Here is a 21,899-nt window from a genome sequence, read left to right as displayed (position 1 = left end):
TCGGTCTACTTTCATACGTACGCGTGCACGTACACGTGATGGAACTGGAACGGAGACGGTGGGAGATCGGAGGAGACGCGAGATATTAACAGACTCGGTCGGAAAGAGTGTACAAACATTATATATTATGTAAAATTTATAATAAGCCGTGCTGTAACAAGATTAACATCGTAAGAATACCCCAGTGTTCATTTTGCTTCTTTAAAAAATGGAAGGCCACCCGTATTAATACTGGTTGTTAGTCTAATAATCGTGTGCACTTCGATACAATAATAAGTCTCAAAAAATATGTTCTCTTTGTTGCCCAAGTTTTTTTTATGTGCGGACGACATTACAGATAAACATGTACGTCCACATTCATGCTTCATCCTAGCTCTTTGCAGTCCCCCTTGTACGTACTTGACCAAATCTATATATATATATATATATATGTATATAACTTATCCTAAGTGAGAGGATGGTTGATCGGTGCGACACCGTGTCTTGCCTTTGGTATCAACGCTATCATTTTGGAGACGTATTGGAGTTGTCCGAAGACGAACTTGGCACAACCGAAGCTATTACAAAGATAAACAAAAAAGAAACAAGTGTAACTAATGCCAGAGGGGATCAGGTTTGCGAGTCTGCGTCGCCTACTCACCAATAATGATGATCAAGATAATGACACATATGATGCCGAGAATGAGCATCATTTTGAGATTCTTCCACCAGTACTTTCGCTTCAGCTTGCCGGCGTGCTGTTCGAACTGCGTCGCGCCCTGCTGTAAAGCGTCCGCGCGATTCTCCAGCTCTGACAGCTTCTGATCTCGCTCCAGCACCTTCTCCACGTTAACCTTCATTATGCCCACGACCTCATCCACGGTGGCCTGGGTTTGCTGTAGCTTCTTGCTGGCACCCGCTTGCTGCGCGTTCTGCGGTCCGCCCCCCATTTCTCCTCCTGCGCCGCCACCTTCCATAATCCTGACACAAAAGGAAATGACACAAGGACTCCTTCCGGCTTCCAGCTAACCTGTCATACAATCACGACCCCTCCTCCGCGAACGTTTTGTCGATTTACGACCACCATGCGTGCGACTTTAAATAGATTCAAGAGAAATCAACAGAGTGACGAGTGACAGGTACACGCCCATAACCTCAAAGTCACGCATATGTTTCTGAAACGAGGTCTACGTGTTCGTCAACCGCTACAGAACGTTCGTCGCTTCGTCTTGTTAATAAATAAGCAGGGTCTAGGTGCGGGCAAAAATGAAAATGAAAAAGGAATACGATTGTAAAACATGACAAAATGACGAAAGTATAATCGTCAGTGCTACATCCGGACCGACAATATTACAAAATAATCTCGATCTCGATATCGTGGAATATCGTACACGTGTCTTGTTTTTTACTCACCTATAAAAATATCAAAATGCGCGAAACGAATCGAAGCTAACTTAATAAATCTGCGAGACGCGATGATATCTCGCGCGAGTTACTTATGACGACGGGTCACACCAGTCACCAGTCACCAGTCACCAGCAGTTTACGACAACAGTGAATGACACACAAGTCGAAGTCGAAGATGGCGATAATCATGACGTGAATGACGTCACGGATATTATAACGTGTGTTTGCCAAAAGAAAGATGGCAAAAATGCATGGTCGAGGATCGCTTTTCTCGATTTTCACGCGAATAATAGAATTTATTAATTAACTAGAAAATCTCGCTGACCGCTGCTCACTGCTGTAATTAATGGCACGTTGTCAAAACAATGGTTGCCCGCGCCATCTAAAGGCGGCGATTAGATTTAATTTGTCGGTAAAAACGATAGTCCACTAAACTCAAAACGAGATACAGCAGCAACATATCATATATGTACATATGTTATTGCGATACGATAATAATTAACGTGAGAATATACGGGCGTAAATGGAATAATTAAATCACATTTATTTTTACTTATCACAAATTAATTGAATTGAATTAATTACAGTGCCCATGGCAGTGGTACGACAGAGATGATCGATTATTGCCAAAAAAATTGATATGAATATTTAATGCACGCTCGCTATTCTCATATATTTCAAAAAACTATAACATATATAGTATGTTTAAAATATACATTATAAATGTATATTTTAAAGCGTGCTTTTTAGACTACTCTGTAACACATAACGCATGTATTTTACATTTTAAATACATTTTAAAATATTTTTCCTTGTAAAAAGGTGAATTCAGATCGAGCGAACACGTGGAACGAATACGAATGAACAGCGCACCGAGCCGTTCAAAGCAAGTCGTTTATTCATGTTTACGCTTGTTCATTCGGTCTAAATCCATCATGCACGCACACAAACGAAAGGATTGAAAGGATATTACAGAAAAAAAACTTCTTGAACATTACTGATAACACGTCAAATCAAATTGCAATTGGATTCTGCATTGAAAGTGTGCTTGATCGCAATTATGATGACATTTCAAGCGTCCACTTTGATCAAAAAGCAAAGTTAATGATAATAATAGCTTTATCGTAGTTTGAGACATTTTGCAAGACTGACATACACATGCAAGAGCAAAAAAGAAATATGTGTAACAGACAAGGCGCTAATAACTAGTCCTACTATGAAACTTGATCGCCGTAAAATAACATGGAAGAAATAAAATAGCAAAAGACAAAAGTAAGAAGAGAAAGATAAGTATGATTTTATTATATTATAAAGACCGTATGAGAAATTATGAGAAATAAAGCATGATGATCGGAATGAGAGGAGATCGAGAAGGAGGATATAACATATGGCGGCAATAAATTAAAATATTTAATGGCGATATTAAGAGATCGGGCAGTTCGGAATTTTATAGGATAGCGAATGTCTGGAATAAATGGCCTAGTTTACACCGATCACTTGATACGCGTATTAAATAGTAAATAACTAGTAAATAAGGCTGATTATTGGCTGATCAGTTCAAATATACTATTTGATACGCGTATCAAGAGATCGGTGTAAACTAGGCCAATGTCTGAAATGGAACTCGGTCGAGCATCGAGCTCGCGATCTCGAAAAGACGTGTCGCAATGACGACGCGGCGACGTGCGAGCGGACGTCTTTCGATGAAGAAACCGAAAGCTTTCATCTCGCGAAGCGCAACGACCACTTACCGCTAGAAGTTGCCATAATCGGGCGTACGAGCAATAACGCAGAAGCATCTTCGACACTACGCCGTGACACCGACGTGACTCGCGACTCGCGACGAATATCGCGACGATGGCATAAATAAAACATCTTGCGGATGCCCGATGCGCGTATTCACACCGCGTCGTTGCAGGAGCGTATCCGCGAGGACACGAGGATCCTCCCGAGAGCGAGGTGCGATCAAATCGCGTTCTTCCAGACCAACGCAAACGTAATTTTAATATCACTGCTGTCCGCGATAGATTTATCAAATGCACAAAACATTCACGCGCAAAATGTATATAGAGTTGATTAAAATTCCATTGTACACCAGTGTCAATCTGCATGACCTAGTGCACTCGAGCACGTTAGGTTGTTGGGAAAGAGGAGAGAGAGCACTTAATTTTTATATAGGTTTATCCAACGATGCACTGTAATCGAAATTGACTCTCGAATTAGAATCATTAACACGTGGACACATGGACGTACTGCGAGGTATTTAAATCTATTTTACCGCATGTAGAAGAGCAAGAATCATCGTGATACGTATTCCACGCTGATTGTTTGTTCTAGGCGAGACGCGCGTGCTTCAAGTAACCCTCGTATACAGAAAGCGAAAACAAGATGACAGGATTAAGCAGAACAATTTCAAATCGTTTATCCACGTAGGACGAAGTCGTGGAGGAACGCGCGTGGCACCTTATGCTCGCGGAAACGTTCCTGGCGGCCGTGTAGGGTGTGTTCGCGCATGAGGGTTGCGAGGCCATGCGAGGCGGCATCGCGGCATCGCGGCATCGCGAGACCATTTATCGACCAAAGTCAGGCCGCACGCCGCACGTGCGCAATCGCGGCAGGGTTGGCGTGTCGTCGTCCATCGACCCTGCAGCCTCGAGAGATCGACTCGCTCGGCCTGACCGCCGCGCCGTGCTTTCGAAAGCGCGTACCCCGCGTATCGCCGTACCTCGGGTCTTCCTCGCGGAAAATCGGCCGATCGCGCGTTCGAAGGTGCTCCCGCGAGCAGTCGCGACCTGGGAACGCGAGCGGAACACGATCGCGACAAACGCGCGAGGGGGAAAATCAAAGTTCGAGGGTGGACCATCGAGATATATCGCTCGGTCGCACGCGTGCGCGCGTCCGTGCCGACGATATCACACGGCGGCGTGCCGCCTGGAAATTTTATCAATACCGCGGCGGCCATCTAGTCTCGCTGGCAGTCGCTCGCGAAAAGTTACGCGCCGAACTCCGTACGACCGACCGGGGGTGTCGCCGAGCGAGTCGATCGACAAATCGACGAGGATTACCGGAACAGAGAGAACCCGAGGCGACCAAATACGAGCAGCATGTGAGTAGACGTGTAATACGCGGGTTTCGAACACGCGCGTTCCGGAGGAGACCGAACGAAACCTCCCAGGACGTACCGGATACGCTTCCCGCTGAAGTAGCCTCATCGACGAAGCGGACGAAGCCTCGCGAGATCATCGGGGACGCGACGCTTCTAACTTTCGCTTCGCGCCCGTTACGATGATACAAATGGCGCGTGCTTCGTGGAGCTGCATCGAGAGTCAATTCCGTGGCCATTCCGTGGCCGTAAGCGAGAGTCGAAGGCACTAACGTTATTAAATAGCCGTGTCTCTTTAAGCGGGCCTTTACACAAGACTGTGACGCATAAGTAGATCAATGAGCGATTAGAGTAGAGTGGTCAACTATAACACAGAACTACTCCGTGCTCTATAGCAACTCGGTCGACGATTTACCCGCGAGAAGGTGCGCGGCGATCGATGACGTTTGCGGGTATGAATGCGCAAAACCGTGTAAGGATCGCGTAAGGGAGCTCGCGGCGACTCGGCGATGAGGTGGGCGAGACGCGCCGTTACCGCGACGCGTCAGTAAGATGCGTTTTAAGACGCAATTGCCGAGGCTTGTCGCCGCCAATCGATCCTCCTCGCACGACCCGTCCGTCCGCGGCATACGGCACACGTTCCGAGTTCCGATAGAGTACAACGGAGCTCCCGACTCCCGAGACCCGGCACGGTCTCGTAACTTGCTTTCGAGGAAAATTAATCGAAACGCGGCCCACACCGCCCGCGACCCTTCGAACCTTTCGAGGGATGCGCGCACCATCATAATGCATCGACCCCATTCAACGCGAATCTTTTATCTGGGCTACTGCATGAAAGGTATAGATAGGTAGCAAGTCGATCGTGGAAGAAATATTGACGAAACGGGCACGTCGCGCGAGAAAATTTCCGTACCTCTATCAATTAAGTTACCGTCGTGTTCAGAATCGTTAACTTCTGGCGTTAATTATTGTATGTTTTGATAGACTCGTTTATTTATTTATTTGTTAATAGCGGCAATAGAGAAAACTACACGAACGCGGTAGTCGAATTGCAATGCGATAACTACGTTAATTAATCTCACTTTTGAACGCACTATTATAATTATAGCATTTCTATTTCCAACTTTTCTCATTATAACCTTTCGCATTCGGCTTCCGTCCATCCAGCTCGATTATACGCATTATATTCATTCAGCCAATCGAGGCGACGTATTTCTAAGTAATGTCATTGTTATCTACTCGAATATTTCGCGATCTTGGATAATCTCGATAGGAGGGGTGATTCAAACAGGATGATTCAAGCGTCGTCCATCGTTACGCCTACACGCCGTTGGCAAGTAACCGTGGAAGCGCGTGGAACTTGATCTTTTCGAAGGACACATGATAATTTCGGGCCGCTTTGCAGTCGCGATGCGGGAGAGATTAAAAAGCGATATCGAGCACACGTTATCGATTCTCTTCCCATCCGCCAAGCTTCTCGCCTCTTTGTTTACGAGTAATCGTGATAAGAATAATCGTGAGATCAGCGCGATCGCGATTAGCGCGCTTGTCGCGCGTTCTTTGCGCACTTTGCGCGCTCGCCGTGATCGCCGTGATCGCCGTGATCGCCGTGATCGCCGGCAGCTTAATTGCGATTATATGCGTGTATACATACACACATGTAGTCGGGATCAATCGCGCGAAACGCGGCGCACTGCTACTACATGTCGGCTCGCAGTTTCTATATTTAGATAATCAATGATGAGCACATTTACGGCAATGCTCTATGGAGCTTTGCTAGACAGAAAGGTGCGCGTGTTCGTACGTAACTTACACACGCATTGCGACCCGGGTGGCGAACAATGAACCGTTCGCCGGATTGTTCGTGCGTCGATCATAGACGACGAAATCCTCAGAGCGGCGGCAAACCGCGGTGTACTCATTGCAAGTAATTTGGTCCTTGAGAGCTCCGATAGTTTAATGGACGTACCGCTTTCTTTTGACACGGTTTCTATAATTCATCGGAAAACTGTTGGTGATATAAAAATTTTTTACCAAATTAACATCTCACATAAATTCGACAATTTTTACAATGATTAATTTGATATATCACGTTGCTACATTAATTTGATCTATTTTATGTCGTATTTTCATTATTTAAGTATTTTATAATATTTGCAAGTAATTTGGTCCTAAACGGTACCAAATGGATTTCGTAGTTAAGGTTAATTAATCGCAAAGAAGAAGATAAATATAAAAAGACTTTTTAACCGTATCACTGTGTTCTAAGCGGTGAAATGTAAATCCCATAAGTATTCACGGTTCAGCGCGAGTACTAATTTAATAATGAGAATGAAGAGCAATACCGCGATCGATATATTACGTCCATTATATATGTATCTATTTTACGTCATAGATTTTACGAATATTTCTTGACTTTTGCGCGTAGGATTCATAGCTGCAGCGATCGCAAAGTATGTCGATATATGCCATGTATATCGAATACCTATATTGTAATAAAATAAACAATAACAGCAGGAATTTTCACATTACGCCGGAAAAGCATTTCACTAAATCAAAAACGTCATGTACGTTTTTGAAAATAAATCCTTTTATCTCAATCTCGTGATAAATAAATATATTGAAACAGTCTACAACAATAACAGCGGAAATTTTCGAGCCACGTCAAACAAGTATTTCGACGATGAACAACCAAGTTGCACTGATAAATAGAAATGTCGCAAACATTCGTTGAATTAGATAACGGTATAATGATTGCTGTTTTTATCGATCATTCTGCTAAAATGCTGGAATCAACTGGAATTACGTCGAAATTTCGCGAGGAATGCCGGACGGCGGCGACCGTCATCTCAATGGGAACGATATGGAGAGGAGAGGAGAGGAGAGGAGAGGAGAGGCGTACGTACGTACGACTCTCCTCTATGTTTAACTATTCCCACCGACGGTATTCGAATAGTCGATCGATCGGCTGTTGCTACTCGGTCGTTCGATCGCTAGGCCAAAAATAAAACCCGCAACCTATCGACGACCGCTTTTTAATCCGTTATCGCGCGTAGCCGGCATTTTTTCCGAATCGTAACAACATCGCTAACATGTATTATTCGTAATCTTCCTGATTTACGTCACGTGTCGCTCCCCCTCACCCCGCGACGTGAAATTTATACATATATAGTGTGAGTAATCGCGGAAGTTTTTCTGTAGAAAGAATTAATTTTCTCCATATAATACAGATCGATCGGTTTCACCGCACCGGTGTGATTACGTAATATTTTTTTCTAATTTTAGTTAGCTAATTAATTGATATATCCTTACTGATCGTCCTGTCAACGTAAATTGCAGTTTTCGTTCTCGGCGATCACTTAATTGATATGAAGAATATATATTTAACGAACGTGGAGATTTTATGATGAAAAATAGAATGTCATGTCGGGGGAAGGAATGGAAGATCTAATTATCCCAGTACATAAGTTGTTGAGTAATTAAATTGGCATTGCTCGCAGCGGTACCGCGTAAGGTCTCTTTCTGCAAAAGGTCAGCTCGCAAAGGATGGCTCGTTGGAAACCCCGTAGAAAACAGATTTGCAGAACAACATGCATATCCATCACGTATACGTTGCTTCTCACTCAAGACATTTCCATATTATATATAATAAATAAAAAAGGTCTGTGCATCTAATTCCGTTTAAAACATCGTTTTACACAATAGCGGATATTTTACTGCAAAGCGCTTTTCTCTCGCATATTACGTTTAAAATAAATTAAACGATGTACAATAAAAGAGGAATATCTCTACCATCTTAAACTCTAAACCATTTAATTATCTTCGAGTACGATTGATCTAAGATACCCTAAATATTCCACGCGACGATTAAAAATATCCTAAATATTTTACGCAACCGTAATCCTTTAAATTTTTTTTCACAAACGTATGAATAATTCATCCAAGAGCTTAGCGAAAAGCTCGTAAAGTCGCTCGCAAAGAGCGATCGCGATCATTTAACTTTGAATACCAGCGTGTACGTGCACGTGCGCTCTGGATTACAATCTCCTCTGGGGCCATACGAGTATAAGCCGACATTATCAATGACCTTTTCTTTTTCCGTATCCATTTGCCTTCAACAGCCGTCACCTTTTAATTGCGAACGCGATGTGCCCTGGGATGAGACAATGTGCTCGCATCGCCGTCGCGCTCGGCCGCGTCGTATCCGTCCTAAGAAGCGAGTGGGAGGGAAACGCGTTGTCGAAGTAATACGCATCAAGTTTTTGCCATTAAACGGCGCGAATGGCGAAATCGTGTCATGAACTTTGCCCTTTTGCGGTGGTTTCCACCCGCAGCTCGATATGGGGAAAACCTCACGCAGCATCCAGCACCATGGGGCAACGACGGGCACTATAATTCCCGGCTGGCGCGTCCCGGGATGAGCGACACCCACCTGCGTGTTTATTTTACTTTTTAGAACCGTCGAGAGGAGAGATATCGCGCGCGCGTATCGGGGGATTCGATGCACAAATAAATTTCACGCCGTGAACAAGCCGCGAAATGCAAGCGTATATACGGGTAGCTCAGAGATATTTGCACCTATCGGCGCTTATTTATCTTACACCCAATTTTCGAAAATATACTGGCGTTTTCGAGGTACAGCAATTATTATGTTTTATTGCGTTCTATTATTTTCCGAGGCATTAAATTTGGTCGAAACGCGTCGCTTATGCAAAATACCCCTGCGGGAATAGGTCTATTTGTATAAACGTATAAAAAGACAACGTTTGTTTAACACAACTGTATTGTAATGACACACATTTGGATGTGACACGCTTCACACGCTATTAGTCATTTTCTCGAAATCGCGTCTTTTTTCAGGGCTACGGAGGGCGGTTTAGCACCGGATGCGGCTGCAGGTGCAGGCGCCGGTACCGACGGCATCGTCGGTGGCCCCAGGACGCCCCAGCAAATTGCCTCGCAGAAGCGGCTGCAGGCGACGCAAGCGCAAGTCGACGAGGTCGTCGACATCATGAAGACGAACGTCGAGAAGGTCCTCGAGCGCGATCAAAAGCTCTCCGAGCTCGACGATCGAGCAGGTGAGATCGATCTTCCGCGGCGCGCAGCCAAAACGCTTCGCGTCAAAAATATCGACGGCAATTATTTTAAAGTTGAAAATTTAATCAACAGTTAATCCTCCAAATTAGACTCTAATCTGCCAAATTATGTGTAATTTATTTTGTTATGTTTTGTAAATTCTATTATATATATTGTCCCGTCCCGTTGCGAATACTATTTGCGCGCGCGCGCGCGCGCACATCAACACCAATATATTCATTAATTATTATTGTATGTATACGTCACTCCATTGCTCGCGCACTGCTTCTACGTCAGGTACTTATTATTCATGGCGAATATCATTTGTTGTACGTCGAGAGATTAATTAATGCCTTGGAGGAGCAAAAATGTATATGCTGTGCTGTATCTCCGCATAAGAGAAGTATCGTACAAACTTTTAAGAAGATATATAATTGTAAGACGAATTCATGTCACGATTTATATTGCATCGCGTCACGACGCGACATCATATTGTTATTCACAACCAGCGTATCGCTACATACAGAATAGAAGCGCTAAACGGAAAATATGATCGTGGGAAGACTATACACCTTCCATTCATGGTATCGTGGCAATAAAGCAGTCCGACCCTGCGCGTCTGACTACACGTTGATATCGATTACTGTGACACGCTCGAATCGATGCCACGCTATGTGGCTTGGTGAACGTCGATCTTTTCTCACGCAATCCGCACGTACATTTATTTGCGCAAACGTATATTTTCGCCCTAATAAATTACGTTATTTATGACCCCATTCAGGTTCTCGCGGAATTCTTTTTCTTTTTTACTCGAAGAATTCTTTTGTTTTCAAAGTTATATTTAAGGATGCCCGAGATAAATCCGATGACACACTCGCGTAATTTTGCAGATGCACTCCAACAAGGAGCGTCACAGTTTGAACAACAAGCAGGAAAATTGAAGAGAAAGTTTTGGCTACAGAATCTAAAGGTGAGTAAATGTTAAATTTTACAAGAGTTAAAGTTTACAATTTATGGCAATACCTCGGTATCTGAATAATACGTGTTCTGTTTGCTTTCTCTTAACAGATGATGATCATCATAGGTGTTATCGCACTCATCGTACTGGCCATCATTGTCGGTAAGTGTTTTACTGACGCACTAATGTTTGACAGCTGTCAACACTGCCACTATACGTGTTTAAATGTTTTGTGCCATCTCGTCGATGTACATCTCGTCCCGATTTCGAGCGACTAATTCAGCTTTACCTCTTTTTTTAAACGCACGTCCGTATGCGCACGGTGAAAGTATCGACTATTTATTTAAATCGTGGAAATTAATATTCTTTTTCGTATTCGAATTCGTATTCGATAAATATGGATTTTTATCGCGATTGGACCAACTCCCGTACAGTTTACGATTTGAAAATTTATCGTGTTACATCTGAATCAGTCGTTCCTGTCTAATGTCTCTCTGTCGATCTATACCCTTTGTATTAACAATAAGGAAACGTCTACGTACGGACGATTGTGTTTGCACGATGCGAAGTGACGAACGAAATGTTGTTCCGCGGATTTGCATAGCTTTTGAGAAATCCCCTTGAAGAGATCTTTTGAGGTTTCTCAAAAAAATGTAAAACAAACTGTTTATCGTGCTTTGCCTGAAAATTACGTCGACTATACTTGGCCTCGATTCATCTTCACGAAACTTTATCGAAAATATCATACTTGCGAGCATCTCTTTTCTCTATATACCGGAATAATTTTCGCTTCAAATCTTACGAAAGTTCTATTTCCTAACGATATCATTCTCGTGCATTTTATGGACGAAATAAGAGTAGTATATATTACTTTTAATGCAAGAACACGTCTTTATCGCGCGCGATATAAAATGCGCGAGAAAGATGCCACTATACAGTGTAATCCGTCTGAAAAAAAAAATGGCGTTACTCTGTCTCCTTTTTGTTCATTCATCATCTAACACGTATGAAATGTATGTATTTCTCTTTTCCCGTCTAGCGAACTTCATGTAGGCGCGCTGATTGGTGGAAGAGATTTGTGTGTGAGTGAGTCTGAAGGTAGAAAGCAAAACAATTGCGACATTGCGTATCGCTGTTGTTTCTCACCCTGTTTCTCTTTTTTACTTGTCGTAGAAAATGTATACCTGAACCCGTACGTTTTTCCGATTACATTCTCGTTGTTTACCATCCAACACACGTAAAAACTCCTCTCACTCCGATATTTCAAAATTGTCCTTAATTTTGATAATGTCACGTATCAAGCGTTGCCAGTTTTATAAAAACTTTTGTTATTACCAGATATTTTGTTTAAAAATAATAGTCATTTTAGTTTGCTGAAATTATTATTAAGCTTATAGTTAGACGCACTTGGTAATAGAGCATGATTATTAACTGTCACGCACATGATAATTGTGACATACAATTATTACCACTATAATATTTTATTATTATCATCATAATTTTTATCACACGTGGTTTTATTTGCAAAAAATGTGCAAATGCTTCCACGATGAATTTATAAAACTGGCATACTTAGTCGGTGTCTGCCTGTGATAGGTACTTGCTGTATCTGTACATGTTGCTACATGTATTCGTTCCATAAGAACTCTCCACCAGTGTCGTTGCATATTTATGAATCACCGATCTAATTGGGAAGCGTTCCAATTAAGAATCGCCATGGCGAGATACACCGCGAGCCTTCATAAATCTTCGACGACGTCCTTATTCCCTTCTCTTACCACATCACAGCGTTCAAGTCAACGTCAAGTGTAAACATTTAAACAATACGTAAAAGTTGCCATTATACATATATCTTCCCGCTAGGAATTTTCTTAACATTTTCTGACATTTGAGCGTCTCTTTAAAGTCCACAAGACGGAATAAACTGACGCACGAGAAAATCGCTCTATAATAACTTTAACAATTCCAAGACAACGTTACAACATATCTGTCACAAATTCGATGTTGACTAAAGTCTACTTTAGACGATCTATAACTCGCTAGACTTCCGGATAAAAATATATATACATTTTTTATTACACATTTCTATTTGCAGCTTCTTATATTGGGTATATTCATATGTGTTAGGTGTAGTATATTTTATATGTTTGCATTTTGGTATCTATATTCAATTATATTTCATATTAGATGACGTATAAAATTACGAGTCGAATAATATCCAGAATATCCTGACGTCTGATACGAATTACAGATCGTCTAAAGTGAACGAAATGTATTGCGTGAGTTAATTTTGACGCAAACTATCGGTTTCCTTAACGAATGCCGATGAACTTTTAAAGGGGAATGTTTTCCGAGACACGATCATACCTGACCCTTTGTGTGCGTGTTACAACTCTAATCGTTGTTATGTGTCTGTCTGTACTTTCGGTGGTATCCTCTTTCTGAAGTTGGTCCCAGGCAGTGATTTTCAATTTTCTGGTGGTCAATTAAGTCAAAGAAAAAACAAAGCGAAAAAGAGTGTGTAAACGCGTGAAACTAGTTGAACATACAGCTTCAAACATTGTGATTCGCGAACACTCTGCGGCGGCAAATAAAGAAACGATACAAAATACCACCAAGAAATGAAAACACAAGAAATGAAAACACCACAACGACAAACGACATCAACAACAAGCACAATATCGACAACAGTAAGAATTATCAAACAACTACAACTACAACAATGTTTCTGTTTAATCCTATTCTACTCTTCGGTACGGTAAGCTATGATTTTATTGTTGTACCCGATATGACTTTTCTACCTTTTTCTCTCTTCTTATCGCCAAAATGCAATTTAAATCAATTCTTCAAGCACTCTTTTTCTTAGATTTATTTCTTTTATTTATTCATTCAGCTTTACGTATTGAAAAAAAGTTCTATATATATAAATGTATAATCTGCATTTATATAGTTTTGTAAACTACATTTTTTATCCTTCATAGTTAAACATAAAGGTCGTACATTATATTTATATTATATTTATAATTTTAGTTTAAATCTTTACACATTTAATAATTTATTTAATTTCTAATTTTGCATTTATATATGTAGATACGAGATATTTTAATTAATATTATGATCAATTTGTTTCATTTTTTGCATATAAAGATACATTCATGCATATTACATCCTGCATGTTTCTCTCTCTTTCTCTCCTCTCATTCATCCTCTTTTTTTCTCTTATAAATAACATTCTTAGTACAGTGCAAAACTCATACACCGTATATATATATATATATATATATATATATATATATATATATATATATATATATTCTCAGGATATATGCATACTTTAATAATGTGCATTCCAATATTATAAAGACGAATCAAGCAAACGTTTCTGGGACGATCTTCGCGCAACGTGCTTGACCTCTTATTACAGAGCATGTACCATCGATTTAATTATTTCTCCCTCGATTGGAAGCCGAGGTCGGCATAGCGTTGCATGGCTTGTACGTTATATGGAATGCGCCAAAAGCTTCTAACGCAAACAGTTTCATTGTCAGTCAGGAGTTCGGCCAGAATTTCCTATAAACTGCGAATTTTTTCCAAGTGTTGTGTACAATATGAAAGGGAAAAAGGCGGACTTCGGGCGGAACTTCTGACGAAAAGCGAAAGTTTATCCTGCCGCTGATAATTTTCGCAGTGGGAAGTTTATGTATCGTGTGTACCACCGAGTGGCCTCTGTATACGCATTTATGCTTCTGTACCTATTTGCATGCAATTCTTCCTTGTCCTTATGGCTAATGGATTGTTATATATAGCTTTAAACTGCGCAAGCCAATTGATTATAGTTTATCAAACGCATCGTCGTGGATATAATGGTGTAAATAAACCAATGTCTTTCAATGAGAGCATTTCAAAACTACTAAAATAGACATGAACTAACATTCTGTACGATCTAGATATTGATATAGTAAATTTAAACATTTGTCCGCGATGAGCGCGATCCGCCACGAGTCTGCGCATGCGAACAATAACGAAATAGAGAGAAAGGGAAAGAAATGGGGGAAAACAAAAACAGATTAAAATTTGAAGAGGCGGAGACTAAGAGCAACGTGGGGGCGAATCATCGCCGTCCCTTTCCCTTATCCAGTGGAGGAGAACAAATTTTATTATTGTTTTCAGCGAGCCTCACCGGTGGCAGCAATACACAAAATTGAGCGCGAGAGCTAAAGTAAAATAACGTAACAACAACTACAACAACAACAAAAAGAGAGGTAAAAGAGGGAGAAGAAGAGGAGGAGGAGAAGAAGGAAAAAGAAGAAGAAGAAGAAGAAGAAGAAGAAGAAGAAGAAGAAGAAGAAGAAGAGTGAAGAAGAGAAAAGAAAGAGAGAGAGAGAGAGAGAGAGAGAGAGAGAGAGACGGCGGCTGATGAGATTGATTCGCGAAAAGGAGGGATAGATCTCGCAAAACGGAAATTGTGATGAGCCGTTGACGAGCTCTGCCGGAGTTCTTCGCGAACGTTCGGATCGATTGCGCGCGGGAATCGATCGATCGCCGGCCTTATTGTGATTCATCGTGAAAGAAGGAAGGATGACGGCGGATAACCGGAAGCAGGGAACGTTGATTTGAGCGGGAACAACGAAGAGAGCCGTCGCGACGACTACAGAACTTTCCTGCTGTCCTTTGTAGCGTTTCTTTTCTTTTCGGGTCGGGCAGAGGAAGTCGAGTCCACACTGAACCGACTCGATCTCCATCTCGCATGGGCGAAGGTCGCGCAGGACAATTTACTGATTTCTTGGCCATTATCTCATTCAGCTATTATTATTTATATTATTGTTTAATATAATTGACGTAATTTTGTTGTTATCACAATCGTTTCGCAACAATGCGTCGTTCCGGAGAACATTAATTTACCTCATGTGTTTCGGCGAACGCAAAATTAAGTTGAAAGTACACAGGTCTTAACGGATTTAGTCTTATCAGACAAGCGGCAAACCGGGCAAACATTGAAACATTGTAACTGATTCCATTAAAATTTCACGACTAAACGCGGCTGATTCACAAGAGATACGTGCATCGCGCATTCCTTCGTCCATCTTCGTTAATTAAGATTGTCCGAGAAAAGTTAGAAGAGATGAGAAATAGAGAAACAGTTGGTTATTGTAAACAAAGAAGCGTAAGGTTCACGAAAAAGAAAGGGAGAATCGTTGTAGCGATATATAATATTTAAATATATAGGAGATATATTTAATATCTATGCACATATATATGTATAAATATATACGTATACGTATATATATATGTATATATTTATATATAGAAAGAAGGAGATAAAGAGAGACAGGATGTCCGTAAAAACCACCATGTAAAACCTCTCCGACGAAGGCAGTTGCTGTTATAGTAAGTATAGGTTCGCCCGCATACGCGAACGCGTTCGCGACATGTATCGAGACATTTACTTTATAGACGTAAATGTAAATCACGCAAACTGTATATAATATATCATTTGTCCTTCACGCGCCATTTATCGGATTCAATCCGCTCTAGTTATATCAAGAAGATTCACACACACACACACACACACACACACACACACACACACACACACACACACACACACACGCCGGTGTCCTTTGTTCCCTTGTCTCGCATCTTGCTTTTCGTTTTTCTCGCGAATTATAGAGGAAGAACAAACCGAAGGATAGAGGGACGGAAGACGAGGGAAAGGAAAAAACGAATGGGGAAAATAGCGGTAGTCGCCTGCTTTCGTCGAAGACGGCGATCAACGTTTTCGAGCAGCCTGTGTACAGAGAATCTAAAAAATAATAAAGGAAGGGGAAGAAAGGGGGGAGGTGGAGAGAAAAGGGGAGAAGAGACGAAGGGGAAAGAAACGCCTTGTTGTAGAGAGGCGCAGCAGCTATAAGTAACGTTTTAAGGCTTTAAGATGAATTATCTACAAGATGTTATGTATACATGTTAATAATAATGATGATTACGATGATAATAATAATGGTAACATTAATAATAATTATAATAAACGACGACGGAGGAAGTTGCTTTCCTCGCTTCGCAGATGCGATCGCGGCGATAGAAGAGAACGCTATCATTTTCGATTCGAGGATACCCGAGCTCGGGAAGGCTCCACCCTCGATCATTCTCTTATTGTCCATCCGCGAGATAAGACGTTAGTGACAACGGGTATATCGCGCCCGACACGCCGATTGTTCGTCGACGAGTCCGACGAGATCGTCGTCGATCTCCAACGATCCTGCCCGGTCCCCCTTCCTTCTTCCGTTCGGTCCTTACTGATTTCGGTGCTGCTGCTGCTGATTCAGCAATAATCTCGAGAGACGAAACGATCGTCCTTCCGACCGCGATTCTCCGCAATTATTCCTCCCTTCGATCCCGTCCCGACGCGCGATATTTGTGGTTTATGCCTGCAGGCGCCATTCCGTCGCGACTTCCGGACGCGACAAAATTCAGAAGAGACAGAAGAGCTTTTCATCGTGTCGATCGGCAGACTATACTCGATCGACTTTGCTTTTATTGGCGCCGGGTTTCATTTTAAGAAAAATTTTAGGAAACGAGATTTGTGTGTGACAATATCAATATATCAGATATTAATTTTTTGCAATTATTAATTGATCTGATTAACCATGTACTTAATCATAGTGTTAATTGGCACTAAAATAAAATGAAGGAATCATCTATTCTTTTTCTTTCTTTTTTCAAATTCTTTCTGACGCAAATATTTGTTGCTTAGCATAATTTTATGACATTGTTAAAAAAATAATATCGATTATTGGGGAATCATTGGGGACCACGAGTTATTAATATGTGGTGCGCTTTGCTGAATCCGCGAAAATCCCAAGGATGGAGAAGCGAAGGGCCGATCGACAAATGAGAATTTCTTCGAAATTGTCGCGCGAAATGGCCGCACATCCGAGTTATAATGTTTAAAAACGATCATTCTATGTTTACGAACTTATGAACACATAGCTGTACGTCATATCTTAACCGTGTCGACGTATCCTTAATTATTAACGACGAATATGATCATGATGCTGCGCTTTCAACAATTGTACAGTATCGAATAAAAAATACACTGCGTAGTTGAATTGAAGTTATAAAGAGGCAGCGGAGAAGGGGATCGATTATAATTTTTTTCCTGTTTATTTCTAAATCAATTCGCTTCGATCGTAGAATCTTTATTGCCTTCCGCAAGCACCGACGCATTTTTGAGAATTTTATTACTAATAGTTAAAAGACACATTTCAGTTCTTTCTTTTATTTTGTGCCATTAATGCTGCATGTAAAAAGAAAGTGAGAAGAAATGCGTCATTCGATTACGGCTGAAAAGAAGTTACGCGGTAATAATTTTTTAAACACCTATTGACGATCTCGAATATATATGTATATTGCAATTCGCCTTCCAGGAAGAGGATCATTACTTATAAAGCCTAATAACCATTAAATCCAAGCAGGAGGTAAGAACAATAAACTTGCTATTGTATGCCGGTATATACACATTTTTTTATATTTATCTACTTATTTCTTAACAATTTTATTTATACTCTTTCTCACTTGATTTCATCTGTACTTCCTTTAACTAACAATCATGTTATTTTGTACTACATTTCAAAACGGTTAAATTAAATATTAACTATATACTATATATATATTTTAAAAATATATAATTTAAAGAAGTATATTGTCACAATTATGCAGTTATTTCTTCATTTATTAATTTATTAATGAATGTGTGTGGTCGATGTTTCTTTGTAATTAAATCCTATTATGTTCCGAATTCTTTAAATCTTTATTGATTAATGATGCAGCAATCTCATAATTATATGTATTATCAATAGTCTCGCGATACCGTAAAGATCATATTAGTAAACATGTCTTTTTATCTTTGAATTACAACTTCTACTTTTCTGTTTCCTGTGTTTTCTTTTACGAATTTTGTTCCGTCGTGTGTGACAAATACGTAAAATATGTGCTTCCATCATTGTGCATTCCATTAGATAGTTTAATATTTCACGCTGTCAGGGAGTCATCGCGTATGAATACTGCTGTTAATAATATAAATTATATAATAAATTTACGTTTCCTATGATCGTGTGATCAATAATAGAAAAGATCAGTGATATGTGTGTGTCCAATTCGCTTCGTAATCGTAGATTCGTAATTATTTTATTTGCTACTCATTCGTGCAACTGTTCCAATTTAATGTATAAATTATAAATGCCAGGCGCGCGCACACATGTCGAGATTTAAAGTAAAACGCGGCAATACCTACACGTTTGTGTGTGTGTGTGTGTGTGTGTGTGTGTGTGTGTGTGTGTGTGAGAGAGAGAGAGAGAGAGAGAGAGAGAGAGAGAAAGAGAGAAAGTGAGAATGAGAGAGCGAGAAAGAGAGAGAACACTCTGTAATATAACACACAACTATTCAGAAAAAAAAAAACAGAAGCAAATGAAAATATCGATACACTTTCTGCGTTTTAGCGTCATACAACCTGTATATCTTTCATTTGTCCAAATTATATGTTTCTGTGTGTTAATCGTTATAAAAGTGTGAGAATAAAAGATATCAAATACGACATATTATTTTTATGCCGTAGATAAAAGATAAATCCTCAGATACAAAGAACAGCCGAAAAAATACTTTTTCATCAACTTATTATCGACTCCTATTAATAATTATATTCTTTTCACTTTACACCTTCTCTTCACGGAAGCTATTCAATTAATACGGAAATTTTCACAATAATAATATATATATCTACACGATCGAACTATTCTTAAATGTGCAATGATGAAAATTCTTTTCATACTGCTTAAAAAAAAAATTTTTAAGTATACTCTTTTATTATATATAATATTTCACAGAAATTCAATCTCTTTTTTACGAAACAGTAGCAAACAAATTAATCAATATACCAATTTTACTCTTCAATATTAGTGCAACCAAAAAAAAACAATTAGAAAACTAAAGTGAGAGCCAGACCAACGAGCAAGCGTGAACAAGCAAGAATGAATAATTTGCTTCAATGAGTGTGAATACCGTCATACTATCAGTTTATCGAAACAAATTATTCATTCGTGTTAGTTTACACTCGCTCGCTTAAACTGGACCAGGTTTAAAATACTTCCTTTCGTTTTAATACATAACATTTTTAATCTCCCCTCAAAGATTTAAACTATGTCGTCTGTAGGAAAAAGACTATGATGTTATATTTAACATCCCAATATATACAGGGATTTCCCCTATTGATCTCCGTTGTCATTTCACGCTCCGATATATCGATATCAGAAACTAATATAATTTTTATTTGAACGTTTCAGCGAAATTCATGCCGGAATCATCGCCTACGAACACTCCCTATCCGAACTATAATCCGAACTATCCGAACGGGCCGCCGATGGCCGGGGGACCCGGTGGAGCTACGAATACTGCAGGGACGTTGGGCGGTGCGCCAGGGGGTGGTTCGCAGCAGCCCGCCCCGCCCGCGCTCGTCGGCAACCTGGACGCCGGTATACGCATCGTATAAACGGTATGGCATGCTGGTGACACTTGGGGTAAAAGGAGAAAACGAGAAACGAGGGAGACCGACCCTGACAACGACATCTTCATCCGCGGAAATAACTGGTCGACATATTCGCTTCGGCGACCAACTCGTTTGGATCATCATCTGCACGTCGAAGGGCACGATGGAATAATTCGGTAACTCCATAATCCGTATAGGATAAAAAATAAACCTCAAAAGTCATGGACTTATATCGTTCTTTGCGAGCGGAACTCTTCGGCTATACCGCGCGTCGGATTATTTTTATGTAGAATTATTTTTTCCCCTATTGATATGACGTTGTGATAACTAATAGTACCAATGTTCTACTAGCAATTACCGTGTATTGTGCAACTTTCTTCGAGCTACGTAGTATTTAGACGCAAATTGTCTTCACGTATCTTTATTCACCAATTTTTATTCAATTGTTTTTGCATCTTATTAATCTTGTAGTCGAACTTTAAGTTGTTTAAGTGGAAGCGACATATCGACCGGTCTTTTCGTCGTTCAAGAAGAAAAAAACAATCTATATAGCTATCTATAGCTTTACGAGCCTTTAAAATTCCGCTCAGCTAATCGATACGAAAAACATAGGTACAACAAGCGAAGTGTCGTTCACGAGAAAATACACGGATATGTGTATCGATGTATGTACATGTATATGTACATACATTATTACGAATTATCAATGTAAAATTAAAATCTATGTACATACATATAAATACAATTTATTCATATGTTAAATAAACAAACAAAATACAGGAGAGATGATAATGGAAGAATCATAAAAATGACAATTGGAAGGATTGACGCAGGTATATTTCGAGTCCACTTCCGACCGAGAAAAATGTAAAAATGTCGAATGTGCGCATCACATAAGATGTTTCATGTAAGTGATAATTTTTGGTGCTTGCTTGTACTTGTACATTTATATAAGATTGTCTCCGACAATAGGCTTTCTGGGACACGGATATGAAACGGATTTATTTCACATCTCCGCCAAATCCCTTAATTATACTAGTCTCTTCCCGATTAATGCAATTATACGATGCAATTATGCGAATCGCTGTGATTGCAAAAATTGTTTAATGTAAAACGCGAAAAAGGTTTAATGCGATGTTGTAGTCAACAACTCCTTAAACACATTCTTTGCACGATTTAATTGTCATTAGTTTTACTTTATATAATATATCGTTTTCGGCTAATATATTCTCTCGGCGCGTCTTTAAGAGATTTCAAAACTAGTTGGTGTCATTTAAAAAAAAAAAAAGTTAATTTACTATTCATATTCTTTATGTTTTATGAAATGGAACAACATGATGCTACTTTCAACTGATATAATATAATCAAATCGTTTCAGATTCGATAAATTGTCTATACACCGATAATAACTATAAACTAAACAATAGATTTGTAAGTATAGCTATTACAAGACGCGCTTTAGCACTTAGGCTATTGATATTATATTATTATGTACGAATACCGGACGTATATATTAAATTGCAATACTCCTTCAGCTGTACATCTCACCGAAAAAAGGAACAGATCTATATATTATAAATATAATAGAAATACTACATCATAGAGATATATTACTGTATGCTAGGCTTAAATAAATAACATTGTGAGAAGCAGTTCCATGTGCTTTTCCCTGTTGTAACAACAAAAGTTGTAATAGTACGTTCGTTTGAATGAATCGCACCGATTTCAAAAGTGTTATGTTCGGTGAAGAAAAAAGACCGTCACCCGTACCCTAAATTCTACTCACCAATACCATCACCAGTCATGTTTCTCAGCATGATCTGCAACAAAAAATAATA

General features: G+C 40.0%; 2 protein-coding genes across 6 annotated transcripts; one reads left to right on the top strand and one right to left on the bottom strand.

Moving 5' to 3' along the window:
- Positions 1-103: 103 nt before the first annotated feature.
- LOC112456463 (synaptobrevin-1-like) lies at positions 104-3,283 on the bottom strand. Of its 2 annotated transcripts, none has more exons than XM_025019007.1 (3): positions 3,138-3,283; positions 641-960; positions 104-557 (listed from the first exon to the last, which is right to left on the bottom strand). In XM_025019007.1, the coding sequence occupies exons 2-3, from the start codon at positions 954-956 to the stop codon at positions 505-507; spliced, it is 369 nt and encodes a 122-aa protein (XP_024874775.1). In that variant the 5' UTR covers positions 957-960; positions 3,138-3,283; the 3' UTR covers positions 104-504. The 2 variants fall into 2 exon arrangements, with proteins under 2 accessions (XP_024874775.1, XP_024874774.1); XM_025019006.1 differs by lacking the exon at positions 3,138-3,283 and adding an exon at positions 1,393-2,007.
- An 817-nt stretch (positions 3,284-4,100) lies between these two features.
- Positions 4,101-21,747, top strand: LOC112456461 (vesicle-associated membrane protein 2). Of its 4 annotated transcripts, none has more exons than XM_025019004.1 (6): positions 4,118-4,492; positions 9,350-9,567; positions 10,456-10,535; positions 10,634-10,685; positions 11,563-11,621; positions 19,859-19,924. In XM_025019004.1, coding segments are annotated over exons 1-5 (366 nt in total). In that variant the 5' UTR covers positions 4,118-4,490; the 3' UTR covers positions 11,577-11,621; positions 19,859-19,924. The 4 variants fall into 4 exon arrangements, with proteins under 4 accessions (XP_024874768.1, XP_024874770.1, XP_024874772.1 ...); XM_025019003.1 differs by lacking the exon at positions 19,859-19,924 and adding an exon at positions 14,694-14,817 and having other exon boundaries at positions 4,120-4,492; XM_025019000.1 differs by lacking the exon at positions 11,563-11,621 and having other exon boundaries at positions 4,101-4,492; positions 19,859-21,747.
- Positions 21,748-21,899: the final 152 nt, after the last annotated feature.

Source organism: Temnothorax curvispinosus, unplaced genomic scaffold (assembly GCF_003070985.1).
Source record: "Temnothorax curvispinosus isolate PA1 unplaced genomic scaffold, ASM307098v1 QBEX01006881.1, whole genome shotgun sequence".
NCBI lineage: Eukaryota > Metazoa > Arthropoda > Insecta > Hymenoptera > Formicidae > Temnothorax > Temnothorax curvispinosus.
Note: the sequence above shows the minus strand (reverse complement) of the source record. Positions and strands in the feature narration are given on the sequence as shown.

What these genes read in the sequence shown, in the direction of transcription:
- LOC112456463 (XM_025019007.1), bottom strand. Translation starts at nt 956, where the DNA reads ATGGAAGGTGGCGGCGCAGGAGGAGAAATGGGGGGCGGACCGCAGAAC. An exon ending in TATCTTGATCATCATTATTG is followed by an intron (nt 558 to 640) that starts GTGAGTAGGCGA and finishes TCTTTGTAATAG; the next exon opens with CTTCGGTTGTGCCAAGTTCG.
- LOC112456461 (XM_025019000.1), top strand. An exon ending in CGAGCTCGACGATCGAGCAG is followed by an intron (nt 9,568 to 10,455) that starts GTGAGATCGATC and finishes GTAATTTTGCAG; the next exon opens with ATGCACTCCAACAAGGAGCG. An exon ending in TTTGGCTACAGAATCTAAAG is followed by an intron (nt 10,536 to 10,633) that starts GTGAGTAAATGT and finishes TTCTCTTAACAG; the next exon opens with ATGATGATCATCATAGGTGT.